At 40.6% G+C, this 11,308-nt stretch overlaps 1 protein-coding gene across 4 annotated transcripts; it reads right to left on the bottom strand.

Moving 5' to 3' along the window:
- Positions 1 to 110: 110 nt before the first annotated feature.
- On the bottom strand, positions 111 to 6,942 carry LOC139565121 (intraflagellar transport protein 56-like). Of its 4 annotated transcripts, XM_071385216.1 has the most exons (20): positions 6,704 to 6,942; positions 5,969 to 6,103; positions 5,735 to 5,827; positions 5,508 to 5,622; positions 5,342 to 5,391; positions 5,076 to 5,221; positions 4,870 to 4,917; positions 4,615 to 4,786; positions 4,378 to 4,452; positions 4,169 to 4,271; positions 4,005 to 4,060; positions 3,701 to 3,739; positions 3,485 to 3,538; positions 2,203 to 2,266; positions 1,991 to 2,079; positions 1,795 to 1,878; positions 1,614 to 1,683; positions 1,411 to 1,517; positions 655 to 788; positions 111 to 449 (listed from the first exon to the last, which is right to left on the bottom strand). In XM_071385216.1, the coding sequence occupies exons 1-20, from the start codon at positions 6,704 to 6,706 to the stop codon at positions 338 to 340; spliced, it is 1,749 nt and encodes a 582-aa protein (XP_071241317.1). In that variant the 5' UTR covers positions 6,707 to 6,942; the 3' UTR covers positions 111 to 337. The 4 variants fall into 4 exon arrangements, with proteins under 4 accessions (XP_071241317.1, XP_071241318.1, XP_071241319.1 ...); XM_071385217.1 differs by lacking the exon at positions 3,701 to 3,739; XM_071385218.1 differs by lacking the exon at positions 4,870 to 4,917.
- Between the last annotated feature and the right edge of the window lie 4,366 nt (positions 6,943 to 11,308).

Genomic DNA, 11,308 nt, shown 5'->3' with positions numbered 1-11,308 from the left:
TGCATTGAAACCAACAAATTCTAATGTTTTATATTTCTGTATATGCATGATAAGGACTGGTCTTTATGTGCTCTAAAACGTTATGTCAAGGCCAGAGATAAAAGCACAGATGTGGTATAAGATTTTAATATTTATTCACATAGGCAAATATGTACAGAATAAATGTGCAGAAAAACGACACCAATACAATGTACTAGCAAAATAACAAACAGGAAAGAGATGAATGAATAATGAACAAACTGGCACTTATGGTGAATTTTTGCATTTGACTGTCAGTTTGCCCAAAGGACCCTTTTCTTCATATAGGCTTTGCATTCTTAAGTAAGGAATGATAACATCACAGAGAAACCCTGTTGTCCTTGGCCCATTTCTTCAGAATCCTGATGATGTATTCCACCTGAGGATTCCCAGTGTTCCTCAGCAAGGGCAGCACTTCCCTCAAAGCCTCCCTGTAAAATACACACAATTGAGCACATTATGGTAACATAAAAACTCACATTGTTAGACTTCAGCAATGCAAAACACAGCCCATCATGTCAAAAAAATGTGTTAGGTCACTGAGCTGAGGACAGATTATTTCAACGCTATACAAAGTGGTGACATTCATGATCCTATATCAATCCAATAGATTGCTAAGGTATACATGGTACCTACCTGGGTTCTCTGCTTGCCAAAATTAGCTGAAAGATACCCACACAGGCTCCCCTTTTGCCCTCCCAGTACTCAGGGTTGGGGTCCAATCTCTCCAAGACATCAAATGCCTTTGCTGAGTAGTAGAACTGGCCCATCTGTAGATGAGAGAGAAGAGTTACACATGGTGCAAATCAGTGGTGTAAAGTACTTAAGTAGTTTTTTGGGGTATCTGTACTTTACTATTTATATTTTTGACTACTTTTACTTTACTACATTCCTAAAGAAAATTATGTACTTTTTACTCCATACATTTTCTCCGACACCCAAAAGTACTCGTTACATTTTGAATTCATATACTTATCAAGAGAACATTCGTTTGTAAATAATGTCATGAATGTTGGAGTGTGCCCCTGGCTATCTGTAAATTAAAAAAATCTAGAAAAAGTGTCCATCTGCTTTGCTTAATATAAGGAATTTGAAATTCTTTATACTTGTCTTTTTTTGATACGCAAGTCTTTTTTAGAAATTACATTTACTTTTAATACTTAAGTATATTTAAAACCAAATACTTCTAGACTTTTACTCAAGTATTTTACTGGGTGACTTTTACTTGAGTCATTTTCTATTAAGGCATCTTTACTTTTACTCAAGTATGACAATTGGGTACTTTTTCCATCACTGGTGCAAGTGCTCTCAGAATTAAATAACTTCTGTCCTGATGGGGAAATTAAACATTTAGGAAGTTGAGTGATTTTGGAATTAATAAAGGAGAGTAACCTTGTAGCAATCGTTTGCAATGAGCTGCAAGAGGCTGAAGGACTCTGCTGAGGTCTCCATCTTCATGTAGAGCTCCCAGGCCAGACGGGCCTTCTGGTTCATAATGTCTAAATAGGACAACAGGGTTCATTGACAACAATAGAACAACCACACAGTGTTATACCAGCAAATGTTTACATCGTTTAATGAGAAGGAGAACATACAGCAGCGTGCCAGCCAGCTCAGGTACACATAGTCACTCTTGTTCTTGTCATTCTGAATCAACAGGAAGATCTGGGAGACAAAGAGAAAGCACACACTTAACAGACAATAAAACACATACATACGTATCAGTGAAAAAGTTAACAAAATGACATCAAATAATCCCAAAAGTCAAGGTTTTACCTCCTCTGCCTCCCTGTAGTTGCCAACAGCAGCTTTGGCCTGTGCATAGTTGAAGTTGAAGGCGTCATCGTTGTAGAAGTAACTCTGTGAGCAATGAGAGTTCAGAGTATTTAGAATCCATTGAAGAATGATAATTATAGAACGTCAATATTCTATGTGGACACAAATGTGTGTCATGGTATTACGCTGTACTTACCTTGACAGAGTTGAGGTAGATGAGCACATCCTCAAACTGCCTGAGCAGAAAGAAACAAGAAGCCATGCACTGTCTGCCAGGGATGGTGTCTAATACACAGGGAAAGGAATTGTTAAAGTAAGCACCAGTGTAAAAACGTATTTACCATTGAATTAGTGCAGTACAAAAATGTAATTCTAGTCAGTATTTTAAATACCTGGAGGAGCACTCACCACATTCGCTAGCTGAGCCACCAACCAGCTGGAAAAACTGCTGAGCAATCTTCAGATGATCTCTCTGTAATGGAAAAATAACATGATAATGTCACACAAACAAAATCAGGCGGGTATCAAGGCAGAACTATAGATATACTGTACATGAATCTATAGTTATATATACACTGATCAAAAATATAAAACGCAACAATTTCAAAGATTTTACTGAGTTACAGTTCATATAAGGAAATCAGTCATTTGCAATAAATACAGATATGCATCTGTGTCACAGGTACCTTCAAAAGAGGTTGGGGCATGGATCAGAAAACCAGTAATTATCTGGTGTGACCACTATTTGCCTCATGCAGCACAACACATCTCGTTCGCATAGAGTTGATCAGGCTGTTGATTGTGGCCTGTGGAATGTTCTCTCACTCATCTTCAATGGCTGTGTGAAGTTTCTGGATATTGGTGGGAACTGGAACACGCTGTCCTACACATTAATTCAGAGCATCCCAAACATGCTCAATGGGTCACATGTCTGGTGACTATGCAGGCCATGGTAGAACTGGGACATTTTCAGCTTCTAGGGATTGTGTACAGATACTTGCGACATGGGGCCGGGCATTATCATGCTGAAACATGAAGTGATGGAGGCTGATGAATTGTACAACAATGGGCCTCAGGATCTCGTCACGTTATCTCTGTGCATTCAAATTACCATCAATAAAATGCAATTGCGTTCGTCGTCCGTAGTTTATGCCTGTCCTTACCTTAACCCCACCGCCACCATGGGGCACTCTGTTCACAACATTGACATCAGCAAACCATTCGCCCAAATGACGCCGTACACGTGGTCTGCAGTTGTGAGGCCAGTTGGATGTACTGCCGAATTCTCTAAAAACGACGTTGGCGGCGGTTTATGATAGAGAAATAAACATTCAATTCTCTGGCAACAACTCGTGGACATTTCTGCAGTCAGCATGCCAATTTCACGCTCCCTCAAAACTTGAGAAATCTGTGGCATTGTGTTGTGTGACAAAACAGCACATTTTAGAGTGGCCTTTTATTGTCCCCAGCCCAAAGTGCACCTGTGTCATTGAGCATGCTGTTTAAATGAATCAGCTTCTTGATATGCCACACCTGTCAGGTAGATGGATTATCTTGGCAAAGGAGAAATGCTCACTAAGATGTAAACACATTTGTGCACAGAAAACTCATGAAACAAGGGAACAACACTTTACATGTTGCGCTTATATTTTTGTTCAGTGTAGTAACTAACTGCATCTCTGGTACTCACCGACCCCATCTCCTGTCCGAGTGCAGCATTCACAACCCCCTTCAAGATGTACTCCTGAAAAAAAGGCAGGGAAAGGTTACAGCACATATGCACTTACCATACACCACAATCCATTGAGTTCATGGCTAGGGCTGCACTAACCCTGGCAAAGAGAGGAGGAGGATAGGGAAAGAGGGGGAGATGGCGAGAGAGAGCTGGCTGCACACACACACTTACTGTACGCTGATGTACATTAAGACTAACACTGCCCTGAACCTGAGAAAGAGAGAGAGAGAGAGAGAAAGGGGGAGGTTAATACACAACCGCCTACCACAAATGACTAACCTGCAAACGCAGAACTACACCCGCAAACTACACTATCCTTGTAGAAGGAGGAAGAGGAAAAGGGAGAGCAGGGAAGAGAAGGTAAGATTACTGGACCCTAAAATAGCTGAGGGGCAGGAGACGAATGATAGGCGGGATGAAAAAATAAGGGAGGGAGAGAAATCTGGAAATGGTGAATGGAAATAGAGGAATGAACCTGTGGTGTGGTGGGTTCTAAGTCTTTGATGAGCTGGTAGGACTCCTGGACATCATCTGAGAAAAATACAATTACTATCCATATACTAACAGTAAAAAAAACACACTTAGTTATCAATCAGTTATCGTTACATTGGCTAGTCAGTAATAAAGGTGGCAGCCCACCTTGTCTGAGGTAGTAGATGACCAGATTGAGACGAGCCTCAGTAATGACATCAATCAGTGCAGGCAGCACTTGCAAGGCCCCCTCCCCGCTACGAAACACCACCTGAACACCAGAGAAAGAATCAAAAAGGGTCATTTGCTTGCATGCTGCTACACACGTGAGGTGCAAAACTGCTATGTTCCCTAGGCTGATAAATCATGACTCTCACCAGGTTGTGTCGGATTAACTCCTTGGCAAACTCAAAGGAGCTGGAGGAGATATCTATCAGGTTTTTCAGCTCAGTCTGAGAGAAGGAAAATGTGATTTTTGTTGTTTAATACTACAATGTTGTACATTGCGGAGTCACTGACTGAAGCCTTACAAACATTAACAAAGCAACATTCAGACAAACAAGGTTTCATTTTGAGAATTATTTGCTCAGGACTCTCTTGTCAAGTTGCGTTACCTCTGCTGCTTTTCCGTTGTAGAGCCTGAAGTGGTTGCAGGCCTTGAGGTTGAGAGCAATGGTGGAGTCTGGGACGCTCTGCAGGTAAACAGCCAGCACCTCCTGGGACACATCGTAGTAGTCCAGCTTGTAGTAGCACAGAGCCACATACACATTCAGGGCCAGGAAGTCTCTGCAGCAGACACAGTATGAACAGCGCATGAGCTCCACCGACTCACAGTAGGTACAATGAATCGCTCTTTCCCACCCTCTCACCTGCATAAGCAGTCACTATCCTCCTCTCCAGTCTCCGTTATCTTCTCTCTGTCTCAACACAGGGAAACTATCACTCTCCCTCCCTCCACTCCCTCTCTAACTCCCCCTCTCATAGTCTGTGCCGCTACTCCCATATGTGTCAGGATTACATTTGGAGTGTTGCCCGGTGTCTCTGTCACTCTGTGGTGCATTCTGTTGCCTGTCACCTGTTCTGCAGCAGGATGCGTTTGTAGATGTCGATGGCCTCCTGGTAGTGGGAGCGCATGTAGTGGATGGAGGCCAGGCTGAGCTGATCCTCTGTCACATCCTCCAACTCCTGGTGGAAACCCATCAGCTGCTTCTCATCATTGAACTGGGAGAGAAAAAAAGAAATAGACCAGAAATAAAGGTATAATATAATTAATTATGTTATTTAAGTTGTTTGGTACCATAGCACTGAATGAATGAGTGAGAGATAAGGGTGAAAGCTGACCTTGTGAGCCAAATGGAACAGTAGTCGATTCTGCAGCTGGCATTTAGGGGCTGAAAGAGGTAGAGAAAGCACATAAGGTCAGGGAGAAAAGGTCTTTAATTTTCCATATCACCTTTTCTAATAAAGCAACAAAATGTGAGAATAGGGAACAAGGTGGATGAGGTACCCTTGCGTGAAGCCTCCTCTGCTTCTTTGTAAAGCCCCAGGAAGAAGAGAGTACAGGCCAGGTAGACCCACACATCCGGGCGGCAGTCTGGTTTGTCTGTCAGGGCCTTGTATTCCTGAGGAAGGAATAGACACATAGGTATTAGTTCATGTCTCACAAATCAAAAACAGGAAAATACTTTCACACATCCAAACCAATGTTACTGAATTCAATAAAGGTTTTCAAACCTCCATGGCTCTCTTGTAGTCACCAAGGTGGAAAGCACAGTAGGCCAACCACAGGTCTGCATCCTCCCCTCGCTCGCCAACATTGCGCTGAAACTGAGCAAATTGAACCATATTGATAGGATGAGCATCATATTTCGCAGACAGTAATGTAAGCACTGCATTGTTCAAAGATATAACAGCTCTATAAACCTATATGTCACACTTCAGAAGGCATGCAGCCAGAATGGCATTTACCTCCAACAACGTAATGGCCCCCAGATAGTCTCTTTGAATTAGGAAGTCCTCCACAAGCGGTGACTTTTTTTCTTTTATCTTCTTATTTACTGGGATCTCCCCACCAACAGCTGCTGGCTTTAATCTGGACAGAATCTGAGAGAATGAATATGAAAATTATATAGAACTCCACAGCCGATGCTGTCCACAACAGAGCCAGCCATAATTACTAAGGGCCCATCCAACTAGTTACTTGTCTCAAACCTGTGGCTGGGCTGCAACCTGGTCTCAAAGCATTTTGTATTATTCTCTATGTAAATCAAAGACACTCCATTTAAATATATATGTTACGTATGAAATGGACAACCTCAAATTAATACATCACCCATTTCGTATGATATGTTACGAATTTGCTAAACATACACTATGTAACCATACAACCTAAGTAACCATACCAAACATAATATACTAATTTCAGTATCGCGGATTTAAGTGTACTGTTACGTATGTTACGGTCTAATCTATGAGACCAGGCTGGCGTGCTAGGTAACGTTAGATTTCTGCAACAACAAAAAATATAGAATAATCATCCAGCACGGAAATGTTTACAGACTTCTTCGTGTGGTAGCTAACCTAACGTTAATGCTAAATTGCATAGACTACTAAACAAAGGTTCAATAGCTAGCTAGCTAACAGTACGTTAATGTTAGCGAACGTTACGTTAGCGTAGCTGCATTCAGTAAAGCAAACACTTACCATGGCCAATGGAGTTAGTCGTCACGAAAGCACAGTAACAGCGCTCAGATAATCAGACAAGATACATGTTTTTCTAATCAAGAAATATATGCTAACCAGCTAGTGTAACAGATAGCTGTTGACAAGCATGGGAGCTCTTGTCGCCAAGCAACGTCCCCACCAGTCTTTGCCCCTCCCTAGCCTACTGGTTTATCACTGTGTTTAAAGGTGGAGTTGTAGAAAGTGAATTATAGACGCATGGCGAGTATGCCAAAAAACATGAAGGTTTTATACTGCTAACACTATTACACACGCTTGTCTTATAAATGGACATAAAGTCTCACATCCATTCATCATCACAGCAGATGAGGAATAGCAGATTTCTCAGTGGTTGAAAATTGTACCACTTATCCCAATATGATGTAACAGGGTGATTCTGCAGCTAACGGGCACTATGTCCTCGGGGTAATTTTGGAGGATTTTATCAATACATGTGTTTAAAAAATCTGGGGTGATTGTAGTGTGAATTTAACATATAAAGAATAAAAACATCCATAGTTTTGAGCTTCTACTATGTTTTTCTATGAGAAAACATGAATAATTACACATTATAAACTGGGTGGGTCAAGCCCTGAATACTGATTGGCTGACAGCAGTGGTATATAAGACCCTATACCACATGTATGACAAAACCTTCATTTTTACTGCTCTAATTACGTTGGTAATCAGTTTATAATAGCAATAAGGTACCTCGGGGGTTTGTGGTATATGGCCAATATACCACGGCTAAGGGCTGTGTCCAGGCAATCCATGATGCGTAGTCCTAAGAACAGCCCTTAGCCGTGGTATATTGGCCATATACCACATCCCCCATGCCTTATTGCTTAATTATATAATGTTATCTAGTAGAGAGAGTCAATTAAATAAAATCTTTATCAATATTTATTGTGAGTATGCCCTTTATATTTTCACAAAATCAGTGGTGTAAAGTACTTAAGTAGTACTTGAAAGTATTTTTACTTAAGTAATTTTTGGGGGTATCTGTACTTTACTATTTATATTTTTGACAACTTTTAATTTTACTTCACTACATCACTAAAGAAAACAATGTACTTTTTACTCCATACATTTTCCCTGATACCCAAAAGTACTCGTTACATTTCGAATGCTTAGCAGGACATGAAAATAGTCCAATTCACACATTTGTCAAGAGAACATCCCTGGTCATCCCTACTGCCTCGGATCTGGCACTCTAACACAAATGCTTCGTTGTTAAATTATGTCTTAGTGTTGGAGTTGTACTTCTTACTTTTACTTTAGTCATTTTACTTTGAGTCATTTAAAAAAAACGTTTACTCAAGTATAATAATTGGGTACTTTTTTCACCACTGCACAAAATACACCTGTCCTTTGGTAGTGGTGTCATTTCTGCCACTGAGGGCAAAATTCCTCATAAATAAAGTTTGGTCAAGAGAATGTTAATTTAGTTACCATGGAAACATATTGGAACACTGAAGCATATGGCTGCAGTGGACAGTTGTTCCAGGTGTGCTGTCCAGAAGTTGAAGAAAACTCAAGGTAAATATTGCTGGTGTAGAGAATATTTTTTATTATCAGTCATTTCCGAACAGGCCATAATTTCTTTAATTTGTGGTAGAATTTAGATTTTTTACATTTATTTTGTGTAAACTATATGCTAACTCTAACACTAGCCAAAGCATGCTAAGCAGTCTGTAATTTTTCTCCAAAAACTGTAGAAGTGTCATTTCCATCCCAGTCATTTCCATCACAAACTTACAATAGCTCGCGAAAGTGTCCACCCACCTTGGCATTTTCCCTATTTTGTTGCCTTACAACCTGAATTAAAAATACTTTTTTTGGGGGGGGGGGGTTGTATCATTTGATTTACACAACATGCCTACCACTTTGAAGATGCAAAATATTTTTTGTGGAACAAACAAGAAATAAGACATAAAAACAGAACTTGAGCATGCATCACTATTCACCCTCCCCCAAAGTCAATACTTTGTAGAGCCACCTTTTGCAGCAATTACAGCTGCAAGTCGCTTGGGGTATGTCTCAATAAGCTTGGCACATCTAGCCACTGGGATTTTTGCCCATTCTTCAAGGCAAAACTGGTCCAGCTCCTTCAAGTTGGATGGGTTCCACTGGTATACAGCTATCTTTAAGTCATACCACAGATTCTCAATTGGATTGAGGTCTGGGCTTCGACTAGGCCATTCCAAGACATTTAAATGTTTCACCTTAAACCACTTGAGTGTTGCTTTAGCAGTATGCTTAGGGTCATTGTTCTGCTGGAAGGTGAACCTCACACCGGTTTCCCTCAAGAATTTCTCTGTATTTAGCACCATCCATCATTCCTTCAATTCTGACCAGTTTCCCAGTCCCTGCCGATGAAAAACATCCCCACAGCATGGTGTTCTCGGAGGGATGAGAGGTGTTGGGTTTGCGCCAGACATAGCATTTCCTTGAATGCCAAAAAGCTCAATTTTAGTATCTTCCATATGTTTGAATCATATGAATCAGATTTAGCTAGGTAACATAGATAGATAAGATGTTATTTTCATCATATGCTTGTGAGATACTTGTCATTAGAATGGTGCCCTTTGGACTATAGGGTTGGAAGTGCATTTTCCCTTCTGAGATAGGGAAAATCACTTAGGGCCCAGAGAGGGGAGAGGTCAGGCTTGTCTTCATATGTCAATGTATCTGTTAAACCATGTGGTGCTATGTAGAATATCAGAAGGGGAGGACAGGATGGAACATTGTTTTCTTATGGGAATGTGTATGTAACTATTCCTAAACCATGTGAAGGGATGGCGTTATTAATGGGGAACCAGTTAGTTATCAAATATATGTCTGTACGCCAGTCACTCCCTACTTTTCTCATGGGGGGAAGAAGTAAGGCAGTGTTTGGAACCATTGTATGTCCCCTCTGAGGTTGCCCTTATCTTGATCTGGTATATGACCTAAGAGGCTCACTGTCTTCAGTGAGGTTGTCCAGGTTTGGGAGTATCTAGGATTGACAATTGATATATGCCATTGGATGAGGTAATGTTTTGGTAGACAGTGAAGTACCAAGAATGAGATAGAAACCTTGTCTTAGGAGACCAAACTGAACGATGATTTATAGCTGATGCTGTCTAGCTATGGGATACTCCTCTTTCGGGTAAAGGATTCTTTATAAGTTGAGAGGGGTGTATCTTGGCTATAAATGAAACTAAGAATTGTTTTGTAAGGACTCTCAAAGAATTCATTTATAGACACAGAATTGATCTGAGAGTCAAAAAAGGGCTTTGGTGAAGCTTATATATTATTAAAGATGGAATTTATAAAATAACTCTGACTTGTGTGTGGTTGGCTCTCTCTCTTTGAGTAATACAGGAACTTAGCACGACAGGGGGTTTCCCACGTGCCTTTTGGCGAACAACAAACGTGTTTGCTTTTTTTTTTTCTTAAGCAATGTCTTTTTTCTGGCCACTCGTCTGTAAATCCCAGCTCTGTGGAGTGTACGGCTTAAAGTTGTCCTATGGCTAGATACTCTAATCTCCTCTGTGCAGCTCCTTCAGGGTTATCTTTAGTCTCTTTGTTGCCTCTAATACCCTCCTTGCGTGGTCCGTGAGTTTTGGTGGTCTCTTGGCAGGTTTGTTGTGGAGCCATATTCTTTCCATTTTTTTTTTTTTTTAATTAAGTGTGCTCCATGGGATGTATAAAGTTCTGGATATTTTTTTATAACCCAACCCTGACCTGTACTTCTGTTTAGAGAGCTCCTTGGTCTTCGTGGCGCCGCTTGCTTAGTGGTTTTGCAGACTCTGGGGCCTTTCAGAACAGGTATATATTGAGATCATGTGACACTTAAGTACACCTGTGTGCAATCTAACTAATTGTGACTTCTGAAGGTAATTGGTTGCACCATATCTTATTTAGGGGCTTCATAGCAAAGGGGGTGATTACATATGCACGCAGTACTTTTCCGTTTGTAATTGTTTGTTTGAAAAAAAAGTTACTTTCATTTCACAAATTTGGACTATTTGGTGTATGTCCATTACATGAAATCCAAATAAAAATCTATTTAAATTACAGCTTATAATGTAACCATATAGGAACGCTAAGGGGGATGAATACTTTGCAAGGCACTAACTGTGGTTGAAATGACTGAAAGTCTTGGAATTGACATAAACATGTAAGTTTTATTTATTTTTTACTTTAGGGTTTTTTAATCATGTTTCAAATTCATTTAATCTAGAAATTGCTCCAAGGTGTGCAAAAGTTGAGAACTTGTATTCCTTTGTTTTTAGAAGATGCCACATGAAACAGACAGCCATATAATCAAAATAAGATCCTACACAACCAGGAACATCTGCAAAAATAGTGAAAGACGCTGAAAGAAAGGGAAATCTGAGCTTACAAAACGAGCAAAGCGGCAAGAGAAAGCAATGGAAATGCAACCAACAGAACAGACGTTCAAGACAAGTTGCAATGGAAACCTACCCATCAGGCCTTAGTCACCAGATGACTTGCAGCCAGAGGGCAGCATACATGCCCCTAACTTACCTGCCCCTGACGCACATCCTGAAACCCCTTCATCGTCTGAAACAGCAATGA

Source organism: Salvelinus alpinus, chromosome 36 (genome assembly GCF_045679555.1).
Source record: "Salvelinus alpinus chromosome 36, SLU_Salpinus.1, whole genome shotgun sequence".
NCBI classification, from domain to species: Eukaryota; Metazoa; Chordata; class Actinopteri; order Salmoniformes; family Salmonidae; genus Salvelinus; species Salvelinus alpinus.
Note: the sequence above shows the minus strand (reverse complement) of the source record. Positions and strands in the feature narration are given on the sequence as shown.

Coding starts and splice junctions, on each gene's coding strand:
- LOC139565121 (XM_071385216.1), bottom strand. Junction 5,222..5,341: donor TGTTCCATTTGGCTCACAAG/GTCAGCTTTCAC, acceptor TTTCTCTCCCAG/TTCAATGATGAGAAGCAGCT. Junction 4,061..4,168: donor CATCTACTACCTCAGACAAG/GTGGGCTGCCAC, acceptor TATTTTTCTCAG/ATGATGTCCAGGAGTCCTAC.